The 17,541-nt window shown below is 41.2% G+C and overlaps 1 protein-coding gene across 4 annotated transcripts in view; it reads right to left on the reverse strand.

The window, feature by feature from the left end:
* The window catches only part of dennd4a (DENN/MADD domain containing 4A), a 161,973-nt gene that overhangs the window by 57,078 nt on the left and 87,354 nt on the right, over window positions 1–17,541 (reverse strand). For all 4 annotated transcript variants that reach the window (XM_072277956.1, XM_072277959.1, XM_072277955.1 and 1 more), the window contains exon 14: window positions 130–263. In XM_072277956.1, the coding sequence (XP_072134057.1) occupies window positions 130–263 (134 nt within the window). The remainder of the gene's footprint in view (window positions 1–129; window positions 264–17,541) is intronic.

Genomic DNA, 17,541 nt, shown 5'->3' on the forward strand with positions numbered 1-17,541 from the left:
ATTATCTAACAGTGACACTAACAAAAATAGAATCCCTTTAAAAAAACAAGAGTAGGAAACAATTTGCAAATCTCTCTCACATTTTGAACTGCAGCTGTGATTGAGCTCCACACTTGCTTGAACACATACCTGTACTGAAGCGGATACTCTTCTTCATTAGGAAGACTTGGAAGCTCAGGTGGCGTGATGAAAACTGTGTGCTCGCTTTTGTGAGACTCATCCAATTCTATGAGGCGCAAGTCCTCTATGCGCTCTGCATCCAACTGGATAATTTCAAAAAGCAGAACATCAGAAGTGGAATAAGATAGCTTACTCAGAAAATGTTTTCTTGCACATTTACTCTATATACAGCCATACATTATCATTAGTAAACAGTGGTGGAAACTGATGTGGGAGGAGAATGAGACAAGTTGTAATTTTAGCACACGCATTAACTCACACAGTTTCTGCATTTCACAGTCACAGAGAGACAGGGCATGGAAACAAACTGTGTGGCCCATTAGTCTGCACCAACTATGAACCACTCGGTTACAGTACACCAATTGTGCATCAGTTCCATTTTGTATTCTTCCCACATTCTCTTCAACTTCTCCCTCATTCTACCATTCACCCTCACACTGGGGCATTTTACAGTGACAAATCCACACATCGTTGGGATGTGGGAGGAAAATGAAGCAACAGAATCAGAAATCATGATCACTGACTCATGGCGTGAAATTTGTTGTTTTGTGACAGCAGTACAGTACAAAACAGAAAATTACCACAAGTTACAAATAAATAGTGCAAGAGAGGAACAGCGAGGTAGTGTTTATAGACCGTTCAGAAATTGGACAGTACAGGGGAAGAAGCTGTTCCTGAAACATCGAATCAGCATCTTCTAGCTCCTGCACATCTTCCCTGATGACTATGAGAAGAGGTTATGCCCTGGATGGTGAAGGTCTTTAATAATGATGCTATCTTCGTGAGGAACTGCCTTTTGAAGATGTCCACAGTGTTGAAGAGGGCTGTGCCTGTGATAGAGCTGGCCGAGTCAACACCCTCGGCAGCCTCTTTCGATCCTGCACATTGGAGCCTCCATACCATAGAAATATGCAAGAATCTTTTGTGACACACTAAATCTTCAACTCATAACGAAGCAGAGCTGCTGGCATGCCTCCTTCGTGATTGCATCAACTTGATGGGCCCCGTATAGATCCTCTGAGATGTTGATGCCCAGGAACTTGAAACTGCTCACCCTTTCCACCTCTGACACCTTCAAGGTAGACTGGAGTGTGTTCTCAGAATCAGAATTAATACACTGACATATGTGGTGAAATGTGTTGTTTTGTGGCAGCACTGCAGAGCAATACATAATAATAAAAACTATACATTACACTAAGCATACAGAAAATATAAATTAAATCAGTAGTGCAGAAAGAGATAGGAAACAACAGTGAGATCCTGTTTGTGGGTTCATTGTCCATTCAGAAATCTGATGGAGGGGAAGAAGCTGTTGCTGTAACAATCACGTGTGTGTCTTCAGGCTCTTGTACCTCCTCCCTGATGGTAGCAATGAGAAGAGGGCATGACCTGGATGATGGGGGTCCTTAATGTTGGATGCAGCCTTTTTGAGGCATCACCTATTGAAGGTGTTGTTAATGCTGGGGAGGGTAATGCTCATGATGGAGCTGGCTAAGTTGACAACTCTCTGCATCTTTTTCCAATCCCTTCGTACCAGACAGTGATGCAACCAGTTAGATTGCTCTCCCACAGTACACCTGCAGAAATTTGTGAGAGTCTTTGGTGACATACCAAATCTCGAGCACCTCATGAAATACAGGTACTGTGTGTATCCCTTTGTAACAGAGTCAATATATCGAGCCTGGGATCGATCTTGTGTGTATTCCTTTAACTTCCTCTTCCTGAAGTCCACAATCAATTCTGTGGTTCCTCTGACGATAAGTACAAGGTTGTTGCACGTAGTATCAGATTGAGCCTGAGTTCCTGGTCCTACTTCTAGTTGACTTCAGGGAGAACAATAGAGCAAATGTGTGGAAAATGGCATGTCATTACCTGAGGAATCTATATAGTGCACCACTGCACTGAATTACACAGAAGCCCTTCAAATAATTAACCTCTCCTGTTTTACAGGAACACGAGCTTCCTCTGTGACTTGTCTATGACATGATTTGTTATAATCCTGGTTCACTGTCCTTTACCAATATCTTTTAGTATCTTTCCTTCCTAATCTTTGTAACATTTATGGCATCTTGTGGATCTGTGCTTCAGATCCCCATTCATTGCACTGCCTTCTCGTCATACCCTTTGATGCCCTGACGGATCAGGAAACTATCAAATTTAAATATACCCATGGACTTGGCATCCACTGCAGTCTGTGGCAGAGCATTCCACAGATTCACTACTTTTTGGCTAAAAATTTCCTCCTTACCCCTGTTCTAAAAGGTCACCCCTCAATTTTGAGGCTGCGTCCTCTAGTTCTGGATACCTGCACCACAGGAAACATTCTCCCCACATCCACTTTATCTAGTCCTTTCAATATTCTGTAGGTTTCAATGAGATCCCCCCACATTCTTCTAAATTTCAGTGAGTACAGGCCCAAAGCTGCCAAACACTCCTCATATGTTAACCCCTTCATTCCCAGAATCATCCTTTCTGAGATAAGGGGCCCAAATCTGTTGACAATACTCCAAGTGCGGCTTGACTAGTGTCTTATAAAGGCTCAGCATTATCTGCTTGCTTTTATATTCTATTCTGCTTGAAATAAATGCCAACATTGTATTTGCCTTCTTTACCATAGACCCAATCTATAAATTAACCTTCTAGGCACCTTGCACAAGAACTCCTAAGTCCTCTGCACCTCTGATGTTTGAATTTTCTCCCCATTTGGATAATAGTCTGCACTATTATTCCTTTTATCAAAAAGCATTATCATACAATTTCTAACACTGTATTCCATCTGCCACTTTTTTGCCCATTCTTCCAGTTTGCCGAAGTCCTGCTGCAATCACATTGCTTCCTCAGCACTACCTACCCCTCCGTCTATCTCCATATCATCTGCAAGCTTTGCCACAAAGCCATCAATTCCATTATCTAAATCATTGACAAACAGTGTGAAGAGTAGCGGTCCTAATACTGATCCCTGAGGAACACCACTAGTAGCTGGCAGTCAACCAGAAAAGACCCCCTTTATACCCACTCGCTGCCTCTTGCCTGTCAGCCATTCTGCTATCCATGCCAATATCTTTCCTGTAACACCATAGGAATTTAGCTTGCCTCTCCTTTGTCCACTCTGCTTGTTACTTCCTCCAAGAACTCTAACAGATTTGTTAGACAAGATTTCCATTCACAGAAACCATGCTGACTTTGTTTATTTTATCATTAGTCTCCAAGTACTCCGAAACCTCATCCTTAATAATAGACTCCAACACTTCCCCAACCACTGAGGTTAGGCTAACTAGCCCATAATTTCCTCTTTTACCTTCTTCCCTTCTTAAAGAGGGAAGTGACATTTGCAATTCTCCAATCCTCAGGACTATGCCAGAATCAAAGTGATTCCTGAAAGATCATGACCAATGCACCCGTTATCTCTTCAGCAACCTCTCTCTGGACTCTGGGATGTAGTCCATCTGGTCCCAGTGACTTATCCACCTTAAGACCTTTGAGTTTCCTTTGTAATAGCAATGGCACTCATTCCTGCTCCCTGACACTCATGGACCTCTGGCATACTGCTAATGTCTTCCACAGTGAAGACTGATGTCAAGTACTCATCAAGTTCATCTGCCATTTCTTTGACCCCCATTACTACCTCACCAGCATCATTTTCCAGTGGTCCAATATCAACTCTCACCTCCCTTTTATTCTTTATATAACTAAAAAGAACTTCAAGTATCCTCGTTTAAATTATTGGCTACTTTGCCCTCATATCTCATCTTTACCCTTCTTATAGTTTTTTTAGTTGCCTTTTCTTAGATTTTAAAAGTTTCTCAATCAGTCAACTTCCCACTCATTTTTGCTACCCTATATACCTTTTCCTTAGCTTTTATGCACTCCTTACTTGAGGAAGGATATATTGGCTTTGGGGGTGGTGCAGAGGAGATGCACCAGGTTGCTTCTACAGATGAGAGGGTTAGACTATGAGGAGAGATTGAGTTGCCTGGGATGGTACTCACTGGAATTCTGAAGAATGAGTGGAGACCTTACAGAAACATCTAAATTATGAAAGAGATAGGTAACAGAGGGCAGGAAAGTTGTTCCCACTGATGAATGAGACTAGAACTAGGGGACATAGCCTCAAGATTCAGGGGAGTAAATTTAGGATGGAGATGAGGAGGAACTGCTTTTCCCAGAGAGTGGTGAATCTGTGGAATTCTCTGCCCAATGAAGTAGTGGAGGTTACCTCAGCAAATATACTTAAGACAAGGTTTTTGCACACTAAGGGAATTAAGGGTTATGGAGAAAAGGCAGGTTGGTGGAGATGAGACCATAGCCAGATCAGCCACGATCTTATTGAATGGTGGAGCAGGCTTGACGGGTCAGATGTCCTATTCCTGATCCTATTTCTTATGTTCTTAACTTTCCTCGTCAGCCACTGTTGCCTACCCCTACCTTTTGAGAACAACTTCTTCTGTGAGATATATCTATCCTGTGCCTTGTAAACTATTCCCAGAAACTTCAGCCATCCCTGCTCTAGTATCATCTCTGCCTGCATCCTCCTCCAATCCACCTGGGCAAGCTCCTCTCTCATGCCTCTGTAATTCCCTTTATTCCATTGTGATACTGATACATGTGACTTGTGCTTCTCCCGCTCAAATTGCAGTATGAATTCAATCATATTATGATCACTGCCTCCTAAGGGTTCCTTTACATTAAGCTCCCTAATAAGATCTGGGTTATTACACAACACCCAATCTAAGAAAGCCTTTACCCAAGTAGGCACAAGCACAAGTTGCTTTAAAAAGCCATCTCGTTAAGCATTCAACAAATTCCCTCTCTTGCAGTCCTGACCGACCTTATTTTCCCCAACCGCCTTACATATTGAAGTCCCCCGTAACAATTGTGTCATTACCCTTATTACGTGCCTTTCCAGCTGCTTTTACAATCCCAATCCCACAGCTTGGCTACTATTTGGAGGCCTATATATGATTCCCATAGTGTTTTATTCACTCTTGCAGTTCCTTAACTCCACCCACAAAAATTCAACATTCTCTGACTGTATGTCACCTCTTTCTAAAGATGTAATTCCATCTCTTACCAACAGAGCCACACCACCACCTATGCCTTCCTACTTGCCCTTTCGATACAAAGTATATTCTTTGATGTTAAATTCCCAACTATGGGCTTCTTTCAGCCACAACTCAGTGATGCCCACGTCATACTGACCAATCTCTATTTGCGCATCTCTAATTCGTCTACCTTATTCTGAATGCTAAGTGCATTTAAATAAAGCAACTTCAGTCCTGCATTCTTCACCCTTTTGAATTTTGCCTCTCTGGTACAATTTATCTCTTTACTCTGTCTGCATTTGTATCCAGTCATTGGCTTGTCCTTCCTTACGTTCATGTTACACCCATCATCTACTTGTAAACTTGCTGGCTCATCCTCAGCTCTATCACACTGGTTTCCATCCCTCTGCCATATTAGTTTAAAGCACTCCCAACAGGTCTAGTAAACCTGCCCGCAGGAATATTGTTCCCCTTGGAGTCAAGTGAAACCCGTCCCTTTTGTACAGGTCACACCTGCCCCAGAAAAGGTCCCAATTATCCAGAAATCTGAATCCCTGCCCCCGCTCCAATTCTTCAGTCACGCATTTATCTGCCACCTCATTCTATTCCTGTCCTCACTGTGGTGTGGCACAGGCAGACATCCCAAGATTACCACCCTTGAGGTCCTGCTTTTCAGCTTCCTTCTGAACTCCCTGTGCTCTGTTTTCAAGACCCCCTCCCTTTTTCTACCCAAGTCCTGTGTTTAATTTCCTGGAGGTGAAGTAACTAACTTCTAACATTGACCATTCATTCTCCACTAGGTTTTGTTCGTATAACGTCGGATTGGACTCGGCTTCCCATTCACACACCCGTCACCATTTAAACCACATGGTGTGTAACAGAGAAGTTGCCAAGAAGTTTAGAATGCATCCATTGCATTTTTCAGAAGACCGCACTTGTAACACAATAGATCAGAAATTACAGCCAGCACAAATCAAATGTGTATAATCTTCTCCCAAATCATCCTGTTCAAAACACATCTGAATATCATCTGTTTGCTGCTTTGTTCATGACTTCTACTCCCGTTGTACTGAGTCAAAATGCTCCCACCTTCCATAATTCACCTAATTCCTTCTGCTATTGTTTCCTTACCATATGAATATATTTTTAAACAATATTATACACTTTCCTCATTCTCCAACACCTCAAGTGAAAGAATCAAATATCATAGATGAAGAACACTTCCATATTAATGAACACATCTCCAATGATGTTACTTCCTTGTAAAATCATTGTAACGATAATTCAAAGTGGCTAAAACCCTTAACACCACCGGAACTCAAAATATTTCTCAGTAAAAATTAACCAAACAACAGGATAAGATATTAAATTTAAAGACATAATTAACATGAATCCCTGATAATGACATTTAGTGCTTCATACAATGGATTCCAGCTAATTGGGCCATCAGTTCATCAGGGCAGCCATTTACTTGGAACAACTCTTATAGAACAAAAATTGCCAGGACTCCCTTTGCTTATTTGGCACACTGCACAGGAGACTGTTGCTGAACAGGTTCTAGCTAGCAACACTCATGGACACTTGTATGGCTGTTAGATGCAACACCGCGCTTAGAGCCATCAGTTTTTAAACAGCATCAGTTGCACGCGTTTGTGCTCAAAAAGCGGTGATTTTTGTCACTGATAGTTGTCATGAGATAAGCAGTCAGACAATTCGAATCTGCTTTGCTCACTGCAGTTAAGCATTCAGGCTTGGAGATGCCAGAAACTGTCAATAGCGAAAATAAAATGATTTCACTGCTTCAAGTTAGGAACTACGAACGATTTGAAGGTATTGACAATCATCTTAAATGTTACAATGAAAATGAAAATTTGGTGAATGCAATCATTGATAGCATTACTTAAAGGCAGTCCATTATCTGCACTAGATGCCTGTCCTGAATGTGTTCACTGCGTACACTAGATGAATTCTTTCGTCGATAACTATTGGGAACTAATACAGTTTTATGGTACTATAGTATTAATAGTGTTCTAATTTGTTCTGTATTTATTTAAATACATAATTTGTTACCCAGTTTGCCTTTTTTATACCTTTTTAACTATTGCCATGAAACTGTGGCTAATTGGGCTAGCTCTTCAACTGGGCCAAAAATGTACTGGTCCCGATGAGTCCCAAATAACTGGAGTCCACGAAAATACTACCACAAAACCAATATAAAACAAAGCAATGACTTGCACCAGTAAAACATCAAATCAATGTTTCTGGGAAGAGTCTTATTTATTCAGTTTAATGAAGTGCATGAGCCTCCATCCAAATTGCAGACACTCTGGAGCCACATGAGGGAATGAAGTTGACCACAAATGGTCAGTCCCTCCCTGCAACAGATTCCTGCTGTGTGAAATTCTGAAAGGAGATTCGTCACAAAGATCCCTGCAACACAGCAGCACAGCAGATTCCTGCTGTGTGAGATTCTGAAAGGAGATTAGTCACAAAGACATCAAACTAAAAACTGGAAGGACAAGATTTTACTACAGGAGGCATTCATGTGGTTCATCAGGTCGGTGTCACCATTTCAATTATTGAAGTTGCTCTGTTTTTCCCAGGTGCCTCTCTACATCCTTGTAATTCTTGTCCATTCCAAGATTATCAAGTTCTCTTTTGACAGTCTCTCTGAATCTCTCTCTACTGATCTTTAAGGAAGTGTATTCCTGTTGACAGAAACTCACCATGTAAAACCATGCTACTGGGCCACTCACTGATTATCCTGAACCTGTCACTGAGTAGATACCAATTCATCTGCCATTGACAAGTTCTTGGTCCACAGATGTTCCTGACCTGGTGAGAATCTCCAACATCATCTGTTTCTGCTTCATCTGCCAGAGAAACAGCTTCTTACTTTATCAAACCCTCTTGCTTCTAGAGATGCCTTTGAAATCTTCCATAGCCTTCTCAGCTCAATTCCACCTCCTGTTGCCTTCAATATTACAGGTCGTTTTCTACTTAATCCTCTTTGCACTCGTTCCTTGGTTTTAAAATGCTATCCAAAATCTGATTACCAAGTACTTACAATAATTCACATTGATATAAAGCCATTAAAATTAGCAAATGCTTTTGGAGAATTCAATGGAAAATTGACTCTAAAACCTAATCCTTGTATAAACAAAGATAAGAACAGTGGAGATTTGAGGAACCAATTGTGTTTCTCACAGAATCTTACAATTTATAACTTACATTAAAATTTCTACTCATTATAAAAAGCCACATTAGAGAATGCAGTATTTGCACATTGTAAATACAGCTGATTTGCATCACCAGCCTTGATCTGCTACAAACCTATCTTCAGTGATCCTTTTCAACGTCATTTGCTCACTGTGCACAAAAAGGGTATGAAATTTTATGCTGAAGAAATGCCTGATCATATAGACAAAATATCATATTTTGCACTAAATTTATTCCAAAACACTTCAAAGCCAATTAATTTCTTCAGAATTAAAGCTGTCATATCTTGTAGTCATCTGGGGTTTGTCAAAAATCATATTTCTTCAGTTAATTTTAATCAATAAAAGTACAATTCTGCCACTGGAAAGCTGTTGATTTTTTTTTATATCTTTAAATTTTGTTTAGCGATCCAACAGGGTAACTGGCCCTTCTGACCCAACAATCCTGCACTGCTCAATTACACCACTTTACCCACTAACCTGTACGTCTTTGGAATGTAGGAGAATTGTTTAGAAAAAAATGATGGTTTTGAGCACAAACACCAGATGCTGAACAGCACTTCCCTTACACTTGTACCGCCACCTTACTTACTGATTTTCATCCTCCCACTCTCCCCACTTTTACTATGCAGTAATACACAAGGCCATAACAGCAGCAGAATTCGGCCATTTGTCCCATCGAGTCTGCTCCCATTTCATCATGGCTGATCCATTTCCCCCCTCAGCCCCAATCTCCTGCCTTCTCCCCGGATCCCTTTATGTCCTGACCAATCAAGAGTCTATCAACCTCCACCTTAAACATACACAAGTTCTTGGCCTCCACTGCTGTCTGTGGCAAAGAATTCCACAGATTCACCTCTCTCAGGGTAAAGAAATTCCTCATCTCCATTCTAAAAGGACGCCCCTCTATTCTGAGTCTGTGTCCTCTGGTCTTAGACTCTCCCAGCATAGGAAACATCCTCTCTACATTCACTGCATTATTTTCGGGAACCTCCTTTGAACCCTCTGCAGGTTCAGCACATCCTTTCTAAGATAAGGGACCGAAAACTGCTCACAATACTCCCAGTGAGGCCTCACCGGTGCTTTATAAAGTCTCAACATTACATCCTTGCTTTCATATTCTTGTCATCTTGAAATAAATGCCAACATTGCATTTACCTTCCTCACCACAGACTCACTCTGCAAATTAACCTTCAGGGAATCCTGCACAAGGTCTCCCAAGTCCCTTTGCACCTCAGAGTTTTATATTTTTTCTCCATTTAAAAAATAGTCTTCCCTTTTATTTCTTCTTCCAAAATGCATGACCATACACTTCCCAACACTATTCCATCTCACTTCTTCGCCCATTCTCCTAATCTGTGTCTTTCTGTAGCCTCTCTACTTCCTCAAAACTCCCTCCCCCTTTACTTCGTTTCATCCGCAAACTTGGCCACAAAGCTATCAATTTTATCATCTAAGTCACTGACATATAATGTACAAAAAAGGGTCCCAACACAGACTCCTGTGGAATGCCACTGGTCACTGGTAGCCAACCAGAAAAGACTCCCTTTATTCCCACTCTGTGCCTCCTGCCAATAACCCAATGCTCTATCCATGCTTGTATCTTTCCTGTAATATCATGGGTCTTAACTTGTTAAGCAGCTTCATGTTTGGCACCTTGTCAAAGGCCTTCTGAAAATCCAAGTACGCATTCACCAAATCTCCTTTATCTATCCCATTTGTTATTTCTTCAAAGAATTGCAACAGATTCGTCAGGCAAGATTTTCCCTTGAGGAAACCGTGCTGACTACGGCCTATTTTATCATGTGCCTCCAAGTACTGAAACTTCATCCTTAATTATCCATTTAATAATAACTCCAACATCTTCCCAACCACTAAGGTCAGACTAATTGGCCTATAATTTCCTTTCTTTTTCCTCTCTCCCTTCTTGAACCCTGGGGTGCATACCAACTCCAAGTGACCTATCTACATTTAGACTTTTCAATTTCCCAAGAAACTTCTCATAATGATAGCTTCACATTTTATGACCCGACACCTGGAACTTCCACCATACCACTCGTGACTTTCACCACAGTAAAGACTGATGCAAAATACTTATTCAGTTCATCCGCCATGTCCTCCTTTCCATTACAACCATTCCAGTATTGTTTTCCAGTGGTCCAATATTCACGCTCACCTCTCTTTTACACTTTATATAACTTTGGCATCCTCTTCGTCAGGGCTAAGGGTCTCGGCCTGAAACGTCGACTGCACCTCTTCCTAGAGATGCTGCCTGGCCTACTGCGTTCACCAGCAACTTTGATGTGTGTTGCACTAATTATATGCCCTCTCTTTGGCTTTAATGTTGGCTTTGACTTCTCTTGTCAGACACAATAGTGTCATCTTGCCTTTAGAATACTTCTTCCATTTGGGATGTATATATCCTGCGCCTTCCAAGTTGCTTCCAGAAATTCCAGCCATTGCTGCTCTGATGTCATCCCTGCCAGTGTTCTTTTCCTATCAATTCTGGCCAACTCTTCTCTGATGCCTCTGTAATTCCCTTCACTCCAATGCAACACTGATACATCTGACTTGAGCCTCCCAAATTTCAGCAATGTCCTCCAGCAACTTGTCCAAATTATACTTCCTGTTGCTTGAGCTAATGTGTGGAACTCCAGTAATTTGATTACCATTGACATCCATTTCTAATGTAAACCAGGATAGTCTGAAGGTGCTCACAGATGCTCAAAGGGAAAGAGTTTATCTACATAAACAAGGGAAAATCTGCAGGTGCTGGAAATCCAAGAAACACACAGATGCTACCTGGCCTGCTGGAGAAACTCAGCAGGCCAGGTAGCATCTATGGAAAAGAGTACAATGGACATTTCCAGCCAAGACCTTTCAGCAGGACTCTGAAAGATGTGTTGTGTGGGAGAGGCAGCTCGGTAGTGTAATGGTTAGTACAACGTTTTAGAGCACCAGCGGACACTGAACAGTGTTTGACTCCTGCCTCTGTCTGTAAGGAGTTTGCAAGTTCTCACTGTGACCACACGGTTTTCCTCTAGGTGCTCTGGTTTTCTCCCACATTACTGAAACGTATGGGTTAGGGCAAGTTGTGGGCAGGCAAGAACTGAGTAAAGTTATCTCCTTTGGTTCAAGAGCCTGATGGTTGAGGGGTAATAACTGTTCCTGAAGCTGGTGGTGAGAGTCCTGAGGCTCTTGTGGCAGCAGCGAGAAGACAGCATGTCCTGGGTGGTGGGGGGTCATGATAATGGATGCTGCTTCCTCGCGACAGCATTTCATGTAGATCTCCTCAAAGGTGGGAAGCGCCCTGGGCCGTCTCCATTGCTTTTTGTAAACAATGCAGTTTACTGCAGGTTTCATTGTTTTGATGCATATGTGAGAAATAAAACTAATCTTTGTTAATTAGGCACTACACATTGCTCCTGGTGTGAGGGTGAGTGGTAGAGTTTGAAAGGTTTGATGAGAAAAGAAATTGGATTAATGCAGGATTACGTGAAACCAGTGTCTGATGATTGGTGGGGCTTGGGGTCGAAGGGGCCTGCTCCTATGCAGCATCTCGCCACAGGCCTCAAGCAAAAAATGGCAGAGGTCTGAGTTACAGAGACAACCCACTGCCATTACTGCAGTGGGACTTGGCAAAAGTGTTCAAAACAAGGAAATATTTGTTTGAACTGTCATCTTTATTAAAGAGAACGATGCATTGATATCAAGATAAGTAGTTAGACACTAAAATATTTCTAACAAAAAAGACCCAGTTGCAATAGGAAACTGATACCCATTGCTACAACTCGTTATTAATTGAACACAGCATTCTGAAGGACATTGGATGATTCTTTAAAGAATATAACAGAATGTATGGTTCATTAACACTGTTCCATGGTCACGACCTGGGGTACCAGACTGCCGAACATTGCTCTCCCCAAAGTCACTTTTAATTTACCAAGGCATGCAGCTCGCTTTCGAATGCAGATAGCAGCACATCTGAAATTATGATTAGAGTTGGCAGGAAGCAAAAAATGTAATTTACATTTTTTCTCTTGTAGTTATACATTGCACTGTTCACACAGAGTGAACTTAAAGAGACAATTTACAAGTTCAGTTCCCAGAAATCACAATAACCTTCACATGTATAGTTATAATTTTGCACACACTTGAGCATCAAGAATATCAAGCGAATAAAATGTATGCAGAAACAGGTTTCTTCAATCTAGTACCATTGCTTTCTCCACACACAGATACAGTTCAATATTTCACAGATAAACTGGCCTGAAAGGAACGGTGTTCTCAGAGGGATAGACACTGTCTAATAATTATGAGGTGTCCAGAGAATGTTCATCTCATGTGTCACAGGAAAGTGCAGCTCATATTCCATTACAGAATTTCATACACACAGTGGACAGCAACAACATGTGTTTCTGCTCAATGCCAGCTGAAGGCATAAAAACAAATCAACTGGCTGCTCTGCCAAAATTCTTTCATGCACCCAAAGTTTCACAGAGAAACAGATGTGACACTTATTGGGTTCATTCTACGGAGTAAAGCTCTACTTTGAGGTCACTGATTCCTCTGCCAACATCAAAATCATCAAATAAATTTTACCCTCAGTCACTCCAAAAAAGCTCGTCTCCAACACAGTTAAATCTCATTAAAAGAACAAAAATCTACCACTGGCTGGGAAGCATTAAGCCCTTTTGTAAGACATATCAGTGCATTAAAAAGTAACGCTTTATTCTTGACATCAACATACAACTAAAGGTGCTTTCACAGTTCAAATGAATAAAAAATACTTGGAAATAAAGATGACTTGCCAAATTGTTATGTGGTGAGACCAGCAGATACACTTGCAATAATTCTCTTCCAGAGAATGGCAGGTGACCTAATTTTGCTGTTCGATTTGACCCAAAGCAAAGCAACAAAGACTGCTGAAAGAAAGAGAGATTTTCTGCATCCTAAATGGAGAGTCAGCAGCTTTTCAATTCAATTAGCATATTAGTAGGGTAAAGCAAACCCAGTAGAAATGTTTCCAGTCTCTCAGCTCGTAAATAGTCTCTGCCTGCGTGCTTAGTAATACAATGTGGCAAACACTTGTGCAAGAAAGTAAAATGAGTGACACCAGTGAAATAGAAAATGAGACTTATTTTTGGAACTCTTTCCGGAAACTTAATCATCTATTTATGTTACCATATATTTTAAAGTTATACATTTAGGAATTTCCAAAATAGAGCACCAAGAATGGAAAATAAGACTTTGATTTTACAGTATTGTGCAAAAGTATTAGACACGTTAAAAAAAACAGTAAAGTGAAGATGCTTTTGAAAATAAAGAAATGAACTCTTTCTTAATATATAAAAAATTACTATAAAGAGCAGTAAACAGTAAAAGATAAATTAAATCAATATTTGGTGTGACCATTTTTTACTTTTAAAACTCCATCAATTCTCTTAGGTACACTGTCATGCAGTTTTATAAGAAAATCGGCCGGAAGGTTCCAAGCATTTTGGAGAACTTGCCACAGTTCTACAGACTTTGGCTGTTTCGCTTGCTTCTGTCTCTCCAGGTAATCCCAGACAGCCTCCATGACGTTGAGATCAGGGCTCTGTGGAGGCCATACCTTTTGTTGCAGAACTCATTGCTCTTCTTTTTGCTGAATATAGTTCTTTATGATCTTTGTTGTGTGTTTAGAGTCATTGTCCTACTGCAGAATGAGTTGGGACCTATCAGCCACCTGCCTGATGATATTGCGTGGTGGATGAGAATTTGCTTATACTTCGCGGCATTGAGGGTTCCATTAATTCTCATCAGATCATAAACTCCATTTGCAGAAGCACTCTCCAACTCTTCTATAGACAAACTGCCTCCTGCTTGAGGCAAAACTTTCAAATTTTGACTCGTTAGTACAGAGCATTTGCTGCCATTGTTCAGCATTCCAGTCCTTGTGTTTTTGCTTCCCAGGGCAGGTACTCAAAGTGCGTGCGGCACAACTGGCTGGTGCATTTGCAGACATTTTTAATCTTTCCCTCTTCCAGTGTATAATGCCCTTCTGCTTCAAAACATCCACCATTGTCCCTGCACCTAAAAAGACCAAGGTACCACGTCCAAACCACCGGCGTCCTGTCACATTCAACTCAATAATAAGCAAATGCTTTGAGAGGCTGGTCAAGGACTACATCTGCAGCTTGCTACCACCCACACTGGAATCCCCACAATTTGCTTCCCGACACAACCGATTGATAGATGACGCAATAGCCACACCTCTATACACTGTCCTTACACACCTGGAGAGGAGGGATGTTTATGTGAGAATGCTGTTCTTGGACTACAGTTCAGTGTTCAACACCATAATTCCCTCCAGGCTTGACAAGAACCTCAGAGACCTCAGCCTTCACCCTGCCTTGTGCAGCTGGATCCTGGACTTCCTGTCAGATCTTCAGCAGAAGATCTGTGTCGCCACCCACAGCTCCAATCTGCTAATTAAATTTGCTGACAATATTACATTGATTGGCTTAATCTCAAATAATAATGAAGCAGCCTACAGAGAAGTCATCACCCTGATACAGTGGTGTCAGGAAAACAACTTCTCCCTCAATGTCACAACAAAGGAGCCGGTTGTAGACTACAGGAGGAACAGAGATAGGCTCACCCCTATCGACATCAATGGATCGAGGGTGAACAGCTTCAAGTTCCTTGGTATACACATCACTGGGGATCTCACTTTGTCTGTACATACCGGCTGTGTAGTGAAAAAAGCATAACAGCGCCTCTTTCACCTCAGACAGTTGAAATAGTTCGGCATGAGTCCCCAAATCCTAAGGACTTTTTACGGAGGTACAATTGAGAGCATCCTGACTGGCTGCATCACTGCCTGGTATGAGAATTGTACCTCCCTTAATCGCAGGACTCTGCAAAAAGTGGTGCGGATAGCCCAGCAGATCCATAGATGTGAACTTCCCATTATTCAGGACATTTTCAGTGATAGGTGCATAAAAAAGGTGTGAAGGATCATTGGGGACTCGAGTCACCCCAAGCCAAACTGTTCCAGCTGCTACCACCTGTGAAACGGTACTGCAGCATTAAAGCCAGGACCAACAAACTCCAGGGCAGCTTTCTCCATCAGGCCATCAGACTGATTAATTCATGCTGACACAATGTATTTCTAAGCTATTTTGACTGTTCTGTTGTATATCTTACTATACATGCTATTTATTACAAATTACTATAATTTGCACATTGTACATTCAGACAGAGAGATAACGTAAAGATTTTTACTCCTCCCGTATGTGAGGGATGTAGAAATAAAGTCAATTCCTGCACTGTTGAGTCATTTGGCTTTGTTTCCACTTGGAGGAATGGCTTTTTGGCAGCAACTCTTCCATGAAGACCATTTCTGACAAGACTTCCCCAGACTATAGAGGGTGTACTTGATTTCCAGTTGTTTCTGAGTTCAGAGCTGATAGCAGTGCTGGACTTCTTCCGAGTTAGAAGGAAGGTCAGTTTGATGTATCTCTCGTCTACTGCACTCAGTTCCCGTGGCCAACCACTGCATTTCTAGTCCTCAACCTTCTGCGTTTTTTTTTTGTGCTTCTTCAGAAGAGCTCAGACAGCACAGCTTGAAACTCATAGTCATAGTCATACTTTATTAATCCCGGGGGAAATTGGTTTTCATTTTCAGGAAACTCTAGTCAGAGGCAAAACTTCTGCTTGGAAGAAACCTTGTTGAAGTAGGATGATCATCTTGCGTCTTGTTGTTATGCTCACCTTTGCCACATTTGATTCCTTCTACACCGTTTCTGTTTCAGTTAATCATTTAGTTCATTCAGCTTATGTTGATGTCACCTTTGTTTAATCATACACTGGGCTATCAATCCACAAAGTAATCAAGTTTTTATTTGAAAAGTGCTTTATCACTTAATGTCACTTTCTTTAAAGAAATATAAAAACCAATAACATTTAATTTTTTGGAATATGAATGCTCAGGAATGTAAAATTTGCTCTTTTCTACTGACACCACTAATGTAGAAGACAAAAATAAATGCTTAAAACAAAAAACTAGGGTGCCTAAGTACTATATGTAATAAGAGCTTTTGTATCATGACATCCCTTGAACGCCTAACCCTAACGCCTCAACTCAGTTCAGGGAAAGTCTCCATCTGAGATTCAGCCAGCTATAGCTGTGTCATCAGCAAATTTATAAATGCAGTTTGAGCTGTGCCTAGCCACACAGTCATGGGTGTGGAGCGAGCAGAGCAGGGGCTAAGCACACATCCTCAGGTGCACCTTTGTTGATCTATCTGCATGCTGTGGATGATAGTGACTGGAAATTAACAGTAAATACAGCAGCTGTAAAAGGTCAGAGTTGTTGTCTGTCAAATGACTCTGCACTGTGCAAACTAAACCCTTGTACTATCATTGTGGAAGAGGCCATGATCCATTTCTCTGGATAAGCATTTCCCCAACAGTCGAGTAGCGCACTACCAGCTAGAACACACTAACTTCAAGCCCTAAAGAAAAGAAGCAAATTCGTTCATATCGACCCATAGCAATTCTGCTAACTCTGCAGACAGAAAACAAAAAGAGTTTAAAAAACAAAACATAGGAACAGAATTAGGCCATTCAGCCCATCAAGATGCTCTACCTTTCATGGCTGATTTATTTTCCTCTCTCAACCCCATTCTCCTCTTAACCTTTGGTGCCCTGACTAATCAAGAACCTATCCTCCTCTGCTTTAAACATACCCAATGACCTGGCCTCCACAGCCATCTGTGGTAATGAATTCCACAGATTCGCCACCCTCTGGCTAAAGTAATGCCTCCTTGTCTCCATTGGAAAGAGATGTCCCTCTTTTCTGAGGCCGTGCACTCTTTGCCCTAGACTCTCTTACTATAGGAAACATCCTTTCCACATTATTAGTATTAGCACAAAACATGAGATTTAGCAAAGCACTTTAGTTCATTAACCAAGTTAGAAAATAAGCAAACACATACAAACTAAAATAATGGTAAAGTTGCTTGCTTGAACTACAAAGTTGGCATATCAAATCTTCACTGGTATTTTGTATTCAAACCCTGATTTATGGTTGTTTTCTTGATAATACATCACTA

Source organism: Mobula birostris, chromosome 14, assembly GCF_030028105.1.
Source record: "Mobula birostris isolate sMobBir1 chromosome 14, sMobBir1.hap1, whole genome shotgun sequence".
Lineage (NCBI taxonomy): Eukaryota > Metazoa > Chordata > Chondrichthyes > Myliobatiformes > Myliobatidae > Mobula > Mobula birostris.